Below are 20073 nucleotides of genomic sequence, written 5' to 3' on the forward strand. Positions count from 1 at the left end.
CTTTATATGTGATATTTTTAACCTGTAAGAAAATTTGGCAACAGTACGAATTTGTTATATATCCAACCATTTAAGCATTTATTTCTCTGGATTAATTAAAATTAGGGCTGTCAATTTAACGCGTTAATAACGTGTGATTAATTTTACAAAAAATAATGCGTTAAAAAAATTAACGCATTTAATCGCAATGCTTTCCTGAGAAATTCCTGAAAAATGACTTGTAGTACCACCAGTTTACTCCATAGGGCAGTAAGTGAAATTTCAGCATTGTGAGCAACACACAGTTTATTACAGTGAACAAAACATTAACAACCCTTCAGTGGACACACAACACAAGCGTGCGTTACATTCTTGCATTCAAAACACTTGAAGAAGCGCAAATGCGAACCAAGGGATCTCAAGATGTGTTTAAAGATTGAGTATTAAACTATATTTAACTTGACACAGTGACCTAAACATTTTACTTTTATGACGCAACACACCAGAGACGTGACACAAGCATGTCTGACGCAGGTTGTATGGTCTTTACCTCACAAATATTTAATTACCAACAAGGTTAAGGAGGTGTCCTTTAAACTGTTACATCGTTTTTACCCAGTAAATCTTCATTTAAGAAACATGCTCCCTGAAATAGATCCACTTTGCTCCTTCTGTAATGCTGTAGATTAATCTGCCCCTCACCTTTTTTGGGAATGAGTCCACGCTGTAGTATTTTGGAGAAAATTTTGTTTGTTTGTACGTACCTCTATTTTAACTAGTTTTTCTTTGCTTTATAAAAGCGTTTGATTTGGTTTTCACAGTTTTGATAACGTAAGTTAATATTTTCTGATTAATCTGTTTATTATTCTTGGCAAGTTTTTTTATACATAACTGTAAATTTATGTCTATAAAGCCCCTATTTGCACTTATTTGTAAAGACTTAAAATATTATTTAAATACTCTTTGTACCTCCAACAACTCAAAGCATTGAAAACCATTGCACTATGTAATGAATATAATGTCTTGGCATTATGGTCAAATATATCTGTAGTATTGTTTACTATGTATACCCCTGGCTTGTTTCTAAAAAAAAATAAAAATGTCTGACGCAGGTGTACGTTGATGGATCCTTAAACAAGCCCTCATAATAAATCTCCAACTGATTGACAAATTCACTTGTGAAATGGATTGCTGTTAACTGTATGCCAATGATTGTGTTATGATCAATAATAAGGTAGTAAACAATACATTTTATTCTAAAGCAGCTTTTTGAATGGTCTTATCAATGATGAACTCTTCTGCCACAAGAATGTAATGCATTTTAATTATCAAATTTTTTATTTGAGATATATATATATATATATATATATATATATATATATATATATATATATATATATATTTTTTATATTTAAAGATAACTATGTATAATTATTTCATCATTATATATTGAATTATTGTTATATGAGGGGCTTTCTCAGCAAATATTTGTATATGCGATTAATCGCGATTCATTAATCGGGACCCCACCCACTTTAATTGTTTTACGAATTTAAACAATTCAAGTGGGTCGCATTTTTAGGTTGGAAAAAACTGAATTCCTGAAAAATCACATTCCTGCTAACTACTGTTTCAAACGCAGACTTTGACTGTAGCCTAACTTCTTTAAACTATGAGCTTGTAGCTTGGTAAGCTACAGTTTTAGCACAGCTTCTGGAACACTGGTAACAAACGCAAATGGTAACACTAATTCCAGAGTATCAATATCTGTCCCTACCTGGAAATAGGTGAATTGGGAGTGGTAGAGATCAGGGTAGATGTGCAGGGTGGTTCCCACTACCAGCAGTGACTCAAACTTGTGTAGAGAGGAACTGACATATCCAGCGAAGCCCAAACACCAGATCTTCAGCAGAGCCTCTAGATCAAACAGCACAGTGAACGCAACCTGAGAACCAAGGAGAGAGGCAGAGGTAGGAAGTCGGCATGATAACAAAGAGCTGTTCCTTGTGTTCCCATTTCATAATTTGTGTGTGTGTGTGTGTGTGTGTGTGTTTGTCCCAAGAGCCCTTGGTTCCTTATCAAAAAGCTACACTTTGATGCTGCACTGATTTGGGACTTTGGGAACATCTTAAGGAGTGACCAGCTGTGAATATGTGTACAACACGTCAATTAAATTGACTAGAATTTATAAGCTCTGCTGGTGATACCATCAGAATGCACCTGTAGCAGAGCTATAAATAGATGCATCACAGGAGCATCATCAGGTCTTTTGTCTTCATACCACACTGTGTGTGTTATGTTTCTCAAGCTGTTAGAACTTTCTTTTCCTCTGTTAGGACTTAGAATTTGTTAGGCAGTGCGCAGAAAACCTTTTCTTCTTTCCAAGAATGAGTGTGAAGCAAAGCAAGCAGTGTGTGTTCCCGTGTTTACACTCTATAGCTGAAATGGACACACCAGTTTTGTTTTGTGTGTTCAGGGAAAGAGCATGCTACTCTTGCGTTAGGACGGGGCGGGTGCGAGCTTTGCGATCTGTTTACAGTCAAAATGCTTTGCACTGCCCTACACACTATGGCGTGTTGCAGGCGTACCAGGCTGACCTGCTGAAGGACTTGAGTGCGGACAGTGTTTCTCTGAGGGCCCTAAGAACAGTAGAAAAAGCCTCCAGAATTAAATTTGTTCGCCGTCCTCTGCGTTTCAACGCCATGGTTCCCACTACCATGAAACCGGAACAAGCATGTCTACTGTGGGAAGAACTGCAAATCTCTTGGTCAAAGGGGCCATAGAACATCCCTTCCAGAGATAGAGTTAGGTTACTACAGTGCTACTTCCTGGTACCCAAGAAAAATGGAGGTTTGCGTCCAATTTTAGACCTTCGTCAAGTTCCAGATGCTAACCATCAAGATGGTCGTGTCTCAAATCCAACATCGCGATTGGTTGGTCACGATCGATCTCATGGACGTGCACTTTCATGTAGAAAGTCTGCCACAACACAGGAAGTTCCTGATGTTCGCTTTCAGGGCCGAAGCTTTCCAATAACGGGTTCTTCCATTCGGTCTAGCCTTATCACCCCACACATTCACGGAATGCATGGATACAGCACTGGCTCCTTTGCGACTCCAGGGCATCCGCATTCTCAGTTACATAGACGATTGGCTGATACTGGCACAGTCACAAGAACTGTCATTAGAGCACAGGGATATCATCTTAGCTCATCTGGTTTCTCTGGGGTTGAGGCTCAACACCAAGAAAAGCACCCTCTCTCCCACTCAGAAAACTACCTATCTGGGGATTGTATGGAATTCGTTCACAATGCAGGCACAATTGCCCACATCTAATCATGTCCATTCAAAACACCCTGAGCAAAGTCAGACTAGGTCTCATGGCATCTGCATCCTCGGTGATAACTTTGGGCCTTCTGCACATGAGACCATTTCAGATGTGGCTCAAAGCAAGGGGATTTCATCCAAGGGCCAGTCCCCTAAGGCTGGTAAGTGTTACGCTCCACGTGCTTTGTACCCTTTCTATGTGGTTCAGACCCCGGTTCCTCAATTTGGGTCCCACTCTAGGTTTGTCTTGCTGTCGCAAATTGCTAACGACAGACGCCTCACTGACGGGATGGGGAACGGTCTTAAGTGGTCGTCCAGCTCAAGGGGAATGGGAGGGTCATCAGCTTGATTGGCACATCAATTGCCTCGAGTTGATGGCTGTACTTCTGGCTCTGAAATACTTCCTCCAGTATCTGAGAGGCTACCATGTCCTGATGCGGGTGGACAACACAGATGTAGTCTCTTACATAAACGATCAAAGAGGTCTACATTCAAGCCAGCTGAACAGACTGGCATGGCAGATTCTCCTTTAGACCCAGGGTAAGCTCTTGTCAATCAGGGCAGTTTATATCCCTGGATGCCTGAATGTGGGAGCAGATTTACTGTCCAGATAGAAAATACCGACGAGGGAGTAAAAACTCCACCCCAAGGTAGTGGAACAATCTGGTTGAGATTTTACAGAGCAGAAGTGGACCTCTTCGCCTCTCAACAGACAGTGCAATGTCCCCTCTACTTCTCTCTGAGTCACCCAGCCCCCCTGGGTCTGGACACGATGGCACATACATGGCCCAGAATGTGCCTGTATGCGTTTCCTCCAGTTTTGCTGCTCCCGGAAGTCTTGGCCAGAGTTCGCCAGAAGGGTCCTGCCTCTTACTGATAGTGCCGTGTTGGCCGAACAAGGTATGGTTCTCAGAGATAATGTCTCTCCTTGACGACTCGCCTTGGGCAATTCCAGACAGGAGAGACCTTCTGTCTCAGGCGCAGGGGACAATATTTCATCCCCAGCCCGAGCTGTGGAACCTTTATGTTTGTCCCCTGAAGGGTACCAACTGAGGGACACTGGCCTTTCACCTGAGGTTATCGAGACCATTCTAAGTGCTAGGGCTCCCTCTACTAGAAGAAGTTATGCCAATAAATGGGGTGTCTTTGAAAGATGGTGCAGTGCACATAATGCAGATCCAGTTAACTGCCAGTTTGCTTCAGTTCTGAACTATTTGCAGGAAAAATTATCAACAGGCACATGCCCCGCCACTCTCAAGGTTTATGTGGTCACTCTATCAGCTTTCCACGCCTTGATTGACGTGATGCCGTTGGGGAAACATCCTCTGCTTGGTCGCTTCGTTCATGGAGCCATACGATTGAGACCTCCTGCTAGGGCCAGGATTCCTTCATGGGACTTAGCAATAGTCCTTGAGGGTCTGGTTGAGACCCCCCTTTGAACCTCTTGAGTCAGCGTCTGATAAACTTCTCTCTCTCAAGATGGTTTTTCTTAGGGCAATTACTTCTCTAAAAAGAATTGGGGATCTGCATGCTCTGTCTGTCTTGCCATCCTGCTTAGATTTTGCCACAGGAATGGCTAAAGCAATATTGCACCCTCATCCTGACTACCTGCCTAAGGTTCCTTTCCCGACCGTACATCCGGTCACTCTCAAAGCCTTCTGCTCCCCGCCATTTACAATGCCGGAGCAGGAAAAATGGCTTTCAGACTTATGTTCACCGCACTAGCCAGTGGTGTAAGTCAGGGCAACTATTCGTTTGTCATGGGGGCCGTAACAAAGGGGAGGCCGCCACCAAGCAAATTATGTCACATTAGGTGAGGGATCCTATTGCCCTGGCCTACAAGGTGCGTGGTCAAGCTTCGCCAGTAGGTATCAGGGCTCACTCTACCAGAGGGGTCGCCTCCTCTAAAGCTTTGGCCAGAGGTGTCCCTCTGCAACATGTTTGTAACGCGGCAGGCTGGTCCTCTCTGCATGCATTCATAAGATTCTTTAGTTTTGGATGTTCATGCCAATCTGGGCTCTTATGCCCTTGAGTCTACATCACAAGCTCATGTCTAAGACCTCTCGCGCTCTTGTGAACACAACTACACAACTGTAAGGGGTCTGGACACCCACAGTACGGCAGCATGGGTATTCTCGTTCCCAAAGCGCTAAATCAGACAAAAGACAAAATACCTGATGATGCACCTGTGACGCATCTATTTATAGCCCTGCTACAGGTGCATCCTAAGGATGTCACCTGCAGAGGCTATAAATTCTAGTCAATTTAATTGACGTGTTGCACACTTATTCACAGCTGGTCACTCCAAAAGATGTTCCCAAAGCACTAAATCAGCACAGCATCTCGTTCCGCTTTTATCAGGGAACAGGGTTAGAGTTAAGTAACCAGAGACGTTTCTCAAGAGCAAAGTGAAAACATGTAAATCATGGATGGCAGAAAATTTCCTTCAGTTGAATACTAAGAAAACAGAGATGATTTTGTTTGGATCGTCCCCCACTTCAAAACACTGGAGTAATGCCCTTGGCCCTTGGTCATCAAATTTGCAGAATATGATCAGAAATCTAGGTGTCATTTTTGATAGTTCTCTTAATTTTAATAAACAAGTTAGCTCTGTTGTTAAAGGTAGTTTTTATCAGCTTAGAACAGTAGCTAAGCTGAAGCATTTTTTATCCAAGAAAGATCTTGAAACACTCATTCATGCTTTTGTTTCCTCACGCTTAGACTACTGTAATTCTCTGTATACAGGTCTAACCAAACATAATTTAAATAGACTTCAGTTAGTCCAGAATGCGGCTGCAAGACTTCTCACAGGCACTAAAAAGTATGAGCACATAACCCCAGTTTTAGCTGAGCTCCACTGGTTACCAGTGAAATTGAGAATTGATTTTAAAATTTTACTTTTCGTTTTTAAAGCTCTACAAGGTCAAGCCCCTTTGTATATTTCTGAGCTTTTGACTACTTACTCTGCCATCAGACCACTCAGGTCTACAACCCAACAGCTACTTGCTATCCCCAAGACACGTCTTAAAACCAGAGGGGACAGAGCTTTTTCTGTAATAGCTCATAAACTCTGGAACTCCCTCCCACTTCATATTAAGTCCTGTAATACAATTGGTAGTTTCAAGACAAATCTGAAAACACACTTTTATTCTCTTGCCTTTAATTCTTTTTGATGTGTTTTTTTTTTTTTTTTGAATGCATTTAAGGAGTCCTGTACTCATTTTTATGAATTTGTCAAGGCATATTGTTTTTGCCTTTCCTGTTTTAACCTGTGAAGCACTTTGGGTCAACTGTTGTTCGGTTAAATGTGCTATACAAATAAAAATGACTTGACTGAATATATTTAAAAATAAAAACTCTCATACAAAGAGGGAGCTAAATCATTTCCCCTCACAGGAACATTACTCTTCATTTAAAAGACATCAGGAGAAACCAGGACTAGTTACAATTTGTACTCCAATTAGTAATTCTCAAGTTAATATATGGTAAATTTCTTTATGGCACATATATATGGTACAAAGCAGACTTTGGTACCGAAAAACAATTATGCTCCTTGAACAAACTTTGACCTTTTTTGACCCAATAGTCTAACTATATTAGGTAAATTATAACAATGGAACCTATCATTAATTAAAGGTGCACTCAGTAATTTTTCCACATTAAAATAAGATTAACTCCTAAATAAATTAATTGTAATTTTTAAAAATATGTATAAAATCATGACCGCTCACACGAGTTGAGGACTCTAGTCATAAGTAAACTAATAAAAGCTGTTTTATTCTACATGGGGCAGGGGCACCCTCATAGGGGCTGCCATTTTAGAATGACATGACCATCTGTATACTACTTGCTTAATCTCAGTAAGTGTATTGTCATTTGAAACTTTCACTCTTGGATTAAATTAATCATGCTGTTTGTGAATAGTGCATTTCTACTATGGCATCTGAACTGAAAACTATAGATTTTAAATTATGCTGCATCCACACCACTATGTGTCACTGTAAGTCCAAGATGACATGAGCAAAAAGTGACTGAGTGCACCTTTAACTTTTGTTTTTTAGCAAAAATTTTAATACAGTAAAACAATTATGAAAAAGCAAAAATGAAAAAAACAAAAAAAAACTAAAAACTAACTAAACAGACCAGTGTTTTGGCAAACAAATATTGTCCTTATTAAATTGTATACACTTGCAAATTGCAATTACTATTGCTCTTGTGTCTAAATGGCAGAAATTCCCTGCAACCATGTTCTAACATCTAGCAGAAAGCCAAGTGGAAGTTGTTAAGGAGGATGTAAATGGATTAAGGGAAAGGAGGAGGCGAGAACTGGCTTGACAATATAAATAATAGTTTAATATAAAACTGAACAAAAATACACAAACATAGACATGACGGTCAGCTGCCTGTAAACGATCTTTCTCTCTGTCGCACCACCATATGCAGTCAGCCTTTATCCCTCTCTGAGGCTTAATTAGCCTGATAAGGGACCGGGTGTGTATAATCACAACCCAGCCCCACCCTCCGCCCTGTTACAGAGGATCAACTTCTATACATGCTAATGATTTTGAAATAAAATGCTCAATATGAATATATGGGTGTGGTGCTCAATATATAGGTGTCCACATACATTTGGCCATGTAGTGTAACTCAGAAAATGAATGCTCATGTAAGAGGGTTTTGAACTTGGTGTATCAAACAAATAAAAACCCAGTTAGAGAAAACACATGTCTGTGTAAGTGGACCTTTGACTCAAACCCTTATTGTTAGTAAGATTGTTGGTAAGCTCTTGTGACATCTTTCCTGCTTGTCAAAAAGCCCCAGTATCCCCTGTTTTCATGGTTAGATGCATAAAGGTATGGGACTGTTAAATGAAGATGGAAAACAAAACTAGTTTTTCCCCAGTTGCATTTGATCTGTTCCAAATAAAAAGCAGCATGGATTAATGATGAGATAGATCAACCTGTGAATATGTTGGGTGCCTCTTCTTCCTTATCTCTGTCTTTCAGATTGGAGTAAGCAGGTGGCCACACTCCTCTATCTGTCTTTGTTCCCACAGTGCCAAGTGCATACTGATTGCCGAAGCAGTGCGAGGCAGAGAGGACACACACACACACACACAATCCCACCCAGTGCTCTCTGAAATGGAGTGTTGCCCACAAGCTGTTTTCGCCCACGTTGTCACGCAGTTGATTTAATCTCAGGGTTTTAAGGCAATGGAAAGTGATGGGGCTATGTATATATGAGTTCCCTATCTGTCACTCGCTCAACGTTGTGTCAATGAGTTGTCTGAGCGGTTGTCTGAGCTTGAGAAAAGGCCAATGGAAATTGGCATGTGGAATTTGCATGCCACTCCCCTGGACATACGAGTATAAAAGGAGTGATGCTGCAAACACACATCAGATATCTTCTTTGGAGCCGAAAGAGCAAGTCACAGAGCTGAACTTCTCTGCCGCCTCAATTAATCTCTACACGCTGTTGGATCTACGGCGCTTTCCAGCGGTCCTCCCCCTCGCACACTACGTTGTGCTGAGCAAACACCCCTGGGCGCTTCAACAGCAGAAAAAGCAAGAAGCTCAGTGAATAACTTCGTTTATATATATATATATATATATATATATATATATATATATATATATATATATATTTATTTATACACTCACCTAAAGGATTATTAGGAACACCTGTTCAATTTCTCATTAATGCAATTATCTAATCAACCAATCACATGGCAGTTGCTTCAATGCATTTAGGGGTGTGGTCCTGGTCAAGACAATCTCCTGAACTCCAAACTGAATGTCAGAATGGGAAAGAAAGGTGATTTAAGCAATTTTGAGCGTGGCATGGTTGTTGGTGCCAGACGGGCCAGTCTGAGTATTTCACAATCTGCTCAGTTACTGGGATGTTCACGCACAACCATTTCTAGGGTTTACAAAGAATGGTGTGAAAAGGGAAAAACATCCAGTATGCGGCAGTCCTGTGGGCGAAAATGCCTTGTTGATGCTAGAGGTCAGAGGAGAATGGGCCGACTGATTCAAGCTGATAGAAGAGCAACTTTGCCTGAAATAACCACTCGTTACAACCGAGGTATGCAGCAAAGCATTTGTGAAGCCACAACACGCACAACCTTGAGGCGGATGGGCTACAACAGCAGAAGACCCCACCGGGTACCACTCATCTCCACTACAAATAGGAAAAAGAGGCTACAATTTGCAAGATCTCACCAAAATTGGACAGTTGAAGACTGGAAAAATGTTGCCTAGTCTGATGAGTCTCGATTTCTGTTGAGACATTCAGATGGTAGAGTCAGAATTTGGCGTAAACAGAATAAGAACATGGATCCATCATGCCTTGTTACCACTGTGCAGGCTGGTGGTGGTGGTGGTGTAATGGTGTGGGGGTTGTTTTCTTGGCACACCTTAGGTCCCTGAGTGCCAATTGGGCATCGTTTAAATGCCATGGCCTACCTGAGCATTGTTTCTGACCATGTCCATCCCTTTATGGCCACCATGTACCCATCCTCTGATGGCTACTTCCAGCAGGTTTCTTGAACATGACAATGAGTTCACTGTACTAAAATGGCTCCCACAGTCACCAGATCTCAACCCAATAGAGCATCTTTGGGATGTGGTGGAACGGGAGCTTCGTGCCCTGGATGTGCATCCCACAAATCTCCATCAACTGCAAGATGCTATCCTATCAATATGGGCCAACATTTCTAAAGAATGCTTTCAGCACCTTGTTGAATCAATGCCACGTAGAATTAAGGCAGTTCTGAGGTGAAAGGGGGTCAAACACAGTATTAGTATGGTGTTCCTAATAATCCTTTAGGTGAGTGTATATACCTGTCTATTATATATATATATATATAAAACACACAAAAAGAGTTGTATTTTCTCTAAAAGTGTGGCACAAACGGTAAGTGTCTTTTTCATTTGTGTTTATTTCTTGGTTGCGGTCGATGTCTCTACCCGTCTGATCGCCACGATCGGGCAGCCGCGTGTGTCGGGATGGAGTGTAATCCTCCGCCTCCCCCAAATGCTCCAGCTCGACGATTGTTTCCTGGGGCCAGAGCGCCGCTCATGGTAACACTCTGCCCCCGTTCCTTTCTTCCCAGAGGTGCATGATGAGCTCACACTACGTGGCAGGCACCTCCGCTCTCACTACCCTCGATTGTGGGGTGGCAAGGGGCTAATCTGCGATTCCCCAGGTGGATCAAGCGCCGCCACCTGGCGGAACCATCTGAGGCTCCTGTCCAGGGCCTGTAGGCTGAAGTCATCCCTGACGGCTAAGGCCTACAGTGCCACTGGACACACCGCCTCTGCCTTGCATGCCATGGCACTCCTGCAAGTGCACCAAGCCAAGGCACTCAGAGAACTACACGAGGGTAGTCATGAACCGGGTCTAAAGCAGGAGCTGCCCTCGGCGACTGACTCCACCCTACGGGCAACGAAGGTCATGGCGCAGGCTCTCGGGCAGGCGATGTCCACCCTGGTGGTCCAGGAATGCCACCTCTTGCTCAACCTGGTCGAGTCGCGAGAGGCTAACAAGGTACGTTCCCTTTACAAAAAGATTCACTATGATGCTGTGCTTTGCTAAGCGCTATTTTTTTCTTTTTTTCTAGAAAAGAAAAAGGTGGAAAATGTCGGCGAAGTAAAGCAAACGATGCGTGTTTCCCTGTTGTAGTGACTGGAGGAATCAATGAAGGATAATCATTAACTCGGCGGGTTCCGAACAAACAAGAACTTACTGTTAAAAACTCCCCTAATTACTGAAATAGCGCCAACCAGTCTCCACAAGCACAATAAATGTATTGACAAAGAGACAAGGAACCATTGACAGAGGATCCTCGTGGTGCTTTCTAAAAACCCCAGCACATGTGAGACTCTGTGCTTCACCACGTGAGAAAAGGGCACGTGAAAAGTTGGCAACAGAGAATGTGTGCGTTTTCAGTTTTAAACTTAGAAATGTATTTTCTAGTGAAATATGTTTTAATCCCAGTATGTTTTGTTTGTCTGATGTTAGATCAAACTAGTAAGACTGTCTAGTAGTGTAGTAAAACTAGTTATAGTTAATAAGAAGCCTTATATTTAATAGCCTAACAGTGTAAACCCATTTTTAAGGGTACCAAATATATTTTTCTTGGTATCAAATTAAACCTTACGATTTGTCCTAGCCGAATTCGAATATAAGATCTCCGTAGAATGATATTTCGGCTATGTTTACCATCTTTTGAGTCATTCAGCCCAAAATCTCTTACCGTCATAAACACAGTCATAAACATGCAAATGAGTGAGACGGGACAAAGGAATCATTCTCCTGCCCAAAGAAAGGAGAATTTTACGACCTCCAAAGAAATGCTCAGACAGGGCTGATTCTCACTCAATTCTTACTGAGGAGAAATTAACACTTTTTAATCCTATATATTCCATATACTATATATATATATATAATCCATGTGATAAAATATTGACATGTATCTAATGTGCCATCTCACATTTTCCATTAAATGTGCTTGATCTATGTTTTCTTGCAAACTCTAATGGGTTAATGTTTCAGACTTTGCATACCATGGTTACCCGAAATCATATGTATGGCATATTTGGTCTCTATAACTTGGTATTTCGAAGATTGAAATGACTGTGTAGATGATATGTCGATAACAACAACATATTAGTATTACAAGTATATTTCCTAGTTTTCTTTCTTGCACATGCAATGAGAAATGTGAGAACAAAAGAGCAATAAACCAAATTCCCGCCTGGAACCCAAACCCTTCTCATTGGTCGAGCCAATGAGAGGTGGGACATGTTTTCTAAGGGTATAAAATTGCTGCGCCCACTTCCTCTCACTCTCTTAGTCCTTTTTATCTCTCTTACTTCCCTCATCTCCTTACAGCTTAGTTCTTCCTCTTAGCTCTTATCTTCTTCCTCTCTCTTCCTTTTCAACTCCTCTCCTCTTACTTCACTTCTGGACCTCCCTTGGACTTCTCCCAGATCTCTTCAAGCCATCTTACATTTTTCTCTTCTCTTCTGCTGAACATTGCAACTTCTCGGAACAACCCTTCAACTCTCTCTCAACAAGTGAGTTTCAACTCCACGCTCTGGAAACACCGAACCGAAATCCTCCGTCTCAAAGGACGCCACGAGGACACGACATACACGCAGTCTTGCTCAGCCACACTAAGGTCCATTTTGCAAGTATTATTTCATCTGAAATCCAAACGCGTTAAAGTGTGTAATTCCATTTGCTGGCTCTTAAGGGTTAACTGTGGTAATAAGTTGCTATCCTTAATAATCTCTTTATTTTCCTTATTGCTTCTACTCTGTTTATTTTATGTTTATTTTATGTTTATTTTATGTTACATGTTGAGTGTCTGTTTGTCAAGTGTAGTGATATATTCTAGTTCCTTGTATTAAACCCAATTATATGCTTGATTGTCTGTGTGTGTTGATCATAAAACAAAGCCTCTTTAATGTGCGATTTTAAGCTATGAGCTGATATTATCAAAGTAAGTTAACGTGCTTTGATGAGTAAGCTTATAACTAAGAATGAACCTTCAAGGGAATTGATCAGAAATATTTAGCAAAGCTGTTCGCTGGACGAACTGACTGGTTGTGGTAGCCTACGGGTCAATTCCATTGAGGGTCTAATTAAATTAATTTAGCCTGTCTGCATATAATGTATATTCCTAATTAATTATAATTCGTGGTGTTTAATTATCTATATATATTTGAAGCAGACTCCTGGACTATATAAGCCCTTTTTGGGGTGTTTTTACAATGTGTATGGGTATCCGGGTCAAATCGTCTGATTAATCATTGATTACGATCATTGAAATTAATTATACATTTCCCCAAACCTGACCTGCATACCCTACACTGTCAACGTACTATGACTGTCAGGGATACGCATCAATTTTGTTTTGTTTGTTTGGGGGATGAGCATGCTGCTCTCGCGTTGGGGCAGGGCGAGTGCGCGCATTGCGACGTACTTTCGGGCGAAATGCTTTGTGCTCACCTCGCTTACTTCTGGGAGTCAGCGCCCAATCTTTCATCATGGGGCTCTCGCATATATTTGGCTGAGGAGCGAGAGACGGGTCCGCCCCTATAGCTCGCTCTCTCCCCAGAAGCACCTGATCGTTCTCTCAACCTGAAGCACGCCTCGGCACCTCTTCGTTTCACGAGGGGGGTGCTGAACCTCTGTACATTTCATGCATAATAATAAAGCGGCTGAGAAATTACTCGAGGGCTGTGGCCAGATTACAGCTAGACTGGCCACGTGAACAAGAGACCCCCCAAAACGCTCCAAACTATAAGACTGTCTGATGGCCAAAAATATATATATATATATATATATATATATATATATATATATATATATATATATAAAAAATATAATAAGAAAAAAAGAAAAAAGAAAAGAAAAAGGGAAAGCTGTATTAGTCCCTTCCTTTCTTTGATGACCTCCATGACGAGCTTTCTCATTCATGGAGGAACCCTTATACTTCACGTGTTCACGTACTCTCGACGTCTTTATACTCAACTATCGTGGGTGCTGAGACACTTACGGGCTATCTCTCACCAGGTTCGGCATCACTCAAGAAACCTGCTCTCCCCACTAAGCCATGCAGGACTACCTCCATGCTAGTGGGGAGGGATTATCAAGTGGCAGGTCAGATCATAGTGAAGCTTTTTGTAAAGGGAACATCTCGGGTTACATGTGTAACCCTTGTTCCATGAAAAAAGCGGAACGAGATGCTTTTTTCAGGGAACAAGGGTTACACATGTAACCGAGACCTTTCCCCATCTCCCAGGTTGGGCTGTTTGGCGACACTGTTGGAGACTTCACCTGGCAGTTCTCAACGGTGAGGAAGCAGACAGAGGCCATACAGCACATCCTGCCCAGATGGAGCCACAGACCCAGCACTCTGTCTGCTCGTCGCCCAGGGCGTCCTCCTACGGTGCCAAAAACGACACCAGACTCGCCAATGCCCACCCCTCGGGGCTGGCCCCGGCACGGAGCTACCCACAGGACTGCGAAGCCACCCACCTCACGGCCGGCCGCAAAGAACCCCAAGAAGGCTTCAAAGCGCCCCTGAGATGGGCAGCCCCAGGACTCAGGAAACTGCACTATGGGAGCTGGTAAGCAGACCACTCCCTCCCCCGCTGGAGGGTCGGGTGGAGAATTCTTGTTTCTTTACTAATTTTATTTTGCTGCATGCCCAACGGGCTGTGGTACCCACATTTAAAAAAAAGAGCAGTTTCCTCATTCCTATTCCAGCTCCACGGCCGTTGTATTCATGACCGCCGGCCACCGGTTCTCTTTGGCAGGTACAGCGCCCTGGAACCAGACCTCCCGCTTCCACGCATCCAGCCGTGGCACAAGCTCGCCCCTGAGCCGACGGTCTCCACGGGCCACGAGGATGAAAATATTCCTCCCTGTCCCAGGCAGTTCCCGGAGTGGTCACAAGGGGCCAGGTAAGTGCTTCGATGTCTCTAGACTCAGCACCCCGGTCTCCACCCGGCAAGGCCCCTCCCGCTGGTACGTCCGACGCTGAAGTCCCCTTGGTCCCTCTCGCACGGAACTTGGGGGCATGGCTCGCGATCCCCAACCCGTCGCGCTAGTTGATAAGGACCGTCTGACTCGGCTATGCGATTCAGTTCGCCAGGCGCACGGCCACTTCACCTCGGTGAGAGGTGAGAATGCCGCTGCCTTGCGTGTTGTGGTTACGACAGATGCCTCCCAATGGGGCTGGGGCACTGTAAGCAATGGGCACTCTGTCACCGGCCTTTGGAACGGCCCACGACTGCGTTGACACATCAACTGCCTCGAGTTCCTGGCGGTACTACTTGTCCTGAGGAGGCTATTGCCGTTGTTCTGGGGCAAGCATGTGTTGCTCCGAACAGACAACACAGCAACGGTGGCGTATATCAACCGCAAAGGCAGCTTACGCTCTCGCCATATGTCACAACTCACCCTCCGTCTCCTCCTTTGGAGTCCTCACTGGCTCAAGTCGCAGCGAGCCACTCATATCCCGGGCCACCTCAACAGCACATTGGATGCACTGTCGCGGCAGGTTACGCCCAGGGGAGAGTGGAGGCTCCACCCTCAGGCTGTCCAGCTGATCTGGAGATATTCGGCCAAGCACAGGTAGACCTGTTCGCTTCCCCAGAATCCTCCCATTACACACTATGGTACTGTCTGACCGAGGCTCCCCTCGGCACAGATGCCTTGGCACACAGCTGGCCCCTGTGGCTGTGCAAGTATGCGTTTCCCCCAGTGAGCCTACTTGCACAGATGTTGTGCAAAGTCAGGGAGGATGGGGAGCAGATCCTCCTAGTGGCCCCTTATTGGCCCTTATAGGAGCCTTTATGGCCTGAATTGGCATCTGTTTGCTCAGTGGTGTTCTTCCCGAGGTGAAGACCCCCAGAGATGCACAGTTGGATCAGTGCTTTCCTTTCTGCAGGAAAAGTTGGAGGGACGGCTGTCCACTTCCACATTGAAAATGTATGTAGCCGCCATATCGGCACATCACGATGCAGTGGATGGTATTTAGGGAAGCACGATTTGATCATCAGGTTCCTGAGAGGCGCGAGGAGGTTAAACCCCACCAGTTCGCGCCTCGTTCCCTCGTGGGACCTCTCCGTGGTCCTTCGGGGAGCTCCCTTCAAGCCCCTTGAGTCAGCAGAGCTAAAGGCACTCTATTTGAAGACCGCCCTCCTGACGGTGCTAACCTCCATCAAGAGGGTAGGGGACCTGCGGGTGTTCTCTGTCAGCGAACTGTGCCTAGAGTTTGGTCCGGCTCACTCTCACGTCATCCTGAGACTCCGACCGGGCTACGTGCCCAAGGTTCCCACAACCCCTTTTAGGGATCAGGTGGTGAACCTGCAAAAGCTGCCCAGGCGGAGGCAGACCCAGCCTTAGCGTTTCTGTATCTTGGTGCTCTTTGCATCTACTTGGATCGCACACAGAGCTTAAGCTCAGTGCAGCTCTTTGTCTACTTCAGTGGGCAGTGGAAGGGAAGCGCTGTCTCCAAACAGAGGATCGCCCACTGGGTCGTTGATGCCATCACTATGGCATACCACGGCCATACGAGGCCATTCTACCAGGGGTGTTGCGGATTCTTAGGCATTGTCCCATGGCGCCTCTCTAGCAGACATATGTAGAGCCGCAGGCTGGGCAACATCTAACACCTTTGCAAGGTTCTATAACCTCAGAGTTAAGCCAGTGTCGTCCTGTGTGTTATCAGGTGACACAAACAGGTAAGTTCGGGTCAGCTGGCCGGGTGTATCGCTTGTGCATAGCGCCTTTCCCCTCTCTTGAGGCGAAGACGTGCGCTCTTTCCCCAGTTGTGTTCGCAGGAAGTGTGAACCCTGGATGTTCTTCCTCCCTAGCCTAGCGGCTGTCGAGTCTTCGGAGAGGCTCGCTGGCGCCCTAGTACGGGCGTCACCCAGGCCCCAATACTGAGGTAAGTGCTCCACATGCGCTGGTTGTCCCCCTAGGCAAACCTATGTGATGTATATTCGGCAAAATGGTTTCCCTTCCGGTAAACCACGTCTTCCTTCCAGAGGGCCCTCTGTCCTTGTTCGCTGTGTTTGTAGTAACTCCTCCCCCCTTGGGTAGGACCTACCACGGCGCCGCTCTGCATGATGTGCTTCCGCTCCAAACCTATAAGACCGTGTGTCATATTCCACCTAAAATCACACCCCCCCTCTTGGGGCCGGGAATGGTCTATGAAGTGTCCTCCTCTTAGGAGGGACACCCCCCAGCTTGGACCATATATTTGTCCCCCAGCCAAACTATTTCGTTTGGGGAGAACAACAGAGAGAAGGCCATGGCTGGGCCAGCCAGTCCTTATACTTCTGAGCAGTTAGCCGTTCCCCTAGGTGCAGGGGACCACTTCAAACCTGGCAGTGTGTTGGAGGTAGTTATGCGAAGGCTTGCTGCGCTGGCTACGAGGCACACAGAGGTCTGCCCATCTCGCACTGTCAGTCTGCGTAACTCGGTTCAGCTCTTGTGGTGTTTTCCATTGGGACCCCTAGTGTCAACTCATCGACACAACTTAGAGTGAGTGACAGATAGGAAATGTCTCGGTTACTGATGTAACCTCCGTTCCCTGATAAAGGGAACGAGACGTTGTGTCCCTCCTGCCACAACCCTGAACCAACCGCTGAAATTGCCGGGTCTTTGGCTCCACTCCTCAGTGCGATACCTGATGTGTGTTTGCAGCGTCACTCCTTTTATACCCGTATGTCCAGGGGAGTGGCATGCAAATTCCACACGCCAATTTCCGTTGGCCTTTTCTCCGCAGGAGCGACTCCTAGTGTCAACTCATCGACAAAAGGTCTCGTTCCCTCCATCAGGGAATTGAGGTTACATCAGTAACCGAGACGATTTCAGACCAAATCTGATCTGCTGATGCATTTGAGTGCAATCAGAGTACAAGGATTCATCTGCACATCTTGCAGTTCAAGATAATCATGAAAAAAAAAATTTAAACTAATAAACATTGCCAAGAGACAAAGGGCAGAAAGCTCATCCCATTATGCTAAGCAAGGAGCATTAAGAATATGAAAAGACATATCATTGACATGAATATGACATTTATTATTGCCAAAGTGGGCAATCATTGTAAATAAGAATCTTGTTCTTAAAGGTATAGTTCACCCAAAAATGAAAATTAATTAATTACTCACCTCATGATATCCTAGGTGTGTATGAATTTCTTTCTTCACCAGAATACTTTTGAAGAAAATTTGAAAAATATCTTGGCTCAGTAGGTCCTTAAAATGCAAGTGGATGGTGATCCGATATTTGAAGCTCAAAAAAAAAAAAAAAGTCACAGACAGTCAGCATAAATATCATTAATACAACTTCAAAAAATTTTGAGCTTCAAAAATCGGATCACCATCCACTTATATTTTAAGGACTTACTGAGCTAAGATATTTTTTTTTATTTTTCTTCAAATGTGTTCTGGTGAAGAAAAAGTCATGTACACCTGGGATATCATGAGGGTGAGTATATAATGAGAGAATTGAATGAACTATCCCTTTAAGTGTCATGCCTGGATAAATAAAGTTAAAATAAATCTACAAAAAAAGATATGGATTCTGAATTGTAGCAAATTGACCCTACAATGAATATCTGTAAATTACATCCTGATCTCCACTGTGGAATATCATCAAATTATGAAGCACTAGAAGTGATATTGCTACAGTGAAAACATAAAAGAAAGAACTATTCTTATCTAAGGTATTCTTCTCTTCAGTCAGCAAGTTTTTAGTAATCGATTTTAACTGGTCTTACCTCAGCCATGTAGAACTCATCGTTGGTGAGTTTATGGTTCTCGCCTTTGTGGTAGTTGCTAGCAGCTACAATCACGTCAACGGCTACCATACTGAGGATAAACATGTGGAAAACTGAAGAACGCATCAATTGCTGTGGAGACAAGGGAAAATATCAGAAATCTATTTAGTGAGATGAACAGAGCAAACTTAAAGTTGTCAAAAGTTCCAAGCTATGTATCTGTGATATTAGAATCCTCACTTAATTAAAGACACCCTGAAATCACATAATTTTATTTTCTCTGTTGACGTATTTCCTATTGAAGTTTAGGTGGTATATTGGGCTAGTCCCTTTTTAGAAATGGCAAATAGGCTGTAGTTACATAACATCCCTGAACCATGATTTGCAACTTGCTAGCTGGTTACAGGTGGTATAAGAGGGAGGGCCATTCACATTTTTAGAGAGCATTTGGTTTGACAAAAATGTGTAGTGCAAGAGACATCCATCCAATTAATCATGTCTCTGGACGAGTTTCTGGACGAAGTGCAACTCTGAATGGAGGAATTTTTCTAAGTTTTAAACCCTTGACACAGTGACCTAAAGACGCTGTGTTTATGATACGACACAACCAAAGTGAGGTCTATGGTCCAAAAGTGTGTATCTGACATGTGTACATGTCAGATACACATGTCCTTAGAAAAGACATTATAATTAATCTTTCGCGGACAGAAGACAAATTTAATTTAAAAATGTATTGCTTTGGACTGAAGGCGAGTGATAGGCTTGTTCAATAATATGGGAATAAACAATGTATTGCTTTTTAAAGCCACATTTTGTATTCTCTTATAAATGTTTTACTCATCTGCCACAATAATGTAATATATTTTAATTATCTGAATTCTTAAATTTATAATACACATAATTATAATGATTTGAATATAATTTCATAAATATTTAATCATTATATATTGATTTATTGTTATTTGAGGCCCTTTATCAGCAAATATTTCAACTAATTAATCGGCATATCATGCAAAAATTGATTTTTAATCAATTGACAGCCGTATTCATTATTTTATTATTCTTTTTTTTTTAAATACATTTGAGTACATTTGAATATCCTCTCCATAACAATTGAACATGGACTAAAGCTAAAAAAAACTCTTTGATTTTGATTTTTGAAATCAAAGTACAGCAAAGATTGCACTGATTATGGAACATCTGTCAACACATTTATTTTACACAATAAACAACACAATAGCTCTATTCCAAAACCTAGTGGTGAACTGCCTAGACAGCATTTTAATGCATTTTTGCAATGTGTTTGAGTCAAGTCTTCCATAAGCTTCATGTGAGGTAGCAAATGTGACAGTTTAGGGAGGTGGTGTGTGTGTGGTGGTGATTCTAAATGAGAATGCCCTCAAAGTTGTTGACCAGGGCGCCTGCCCATTTCGGCTATGCCTAAATCTGCCACTGGTTATA

The 20073-nt window shown here is 43.3% G+C and overlaps 1 protein-coding gene across 1 annotated transcript in view; it reads right to left on the reverse strand.

Annotated features, from left to right (window-relative positions):
* Positions 1–20073, reverse strand: part of LOC127658816 (sodium leak channel NALCN-like) — a 239088-nt gene that overhangs the window by 131646 nt on the left and 87369 nt on the right. Inside the window, exons 13-14 of the mRNA XM_052148359.1 lie at positions 18613–18744; positions 1757–1924 (exon numbers count right to left, since the gene is read on the reverse strand). Coding sequence (XP_052004319.1) covers positions 1757–1924; positions 18613–18744 — 300 coding nt within the window. The remainder of the gene's footprint in view (positions 1–1756; positions 1925–18612; positions 18745–20073) is intronic.

This window comes from Xyrauchen texanus, chromosome 18 (genome assembly GCF_025860055.1).
Source record: "Xyrauchen texanus isolate HMW12.3.18 chromosome 18, RBS_HiC_50CHRs, whole genome shotgun sequence".
NCBI classification, from domain to species: Eukaryota; Metazoa; Chordata; class Actinopteri; order Cypriniformes; family Catostomidae; genus Xyrauchen; species Xyrauchen texanus.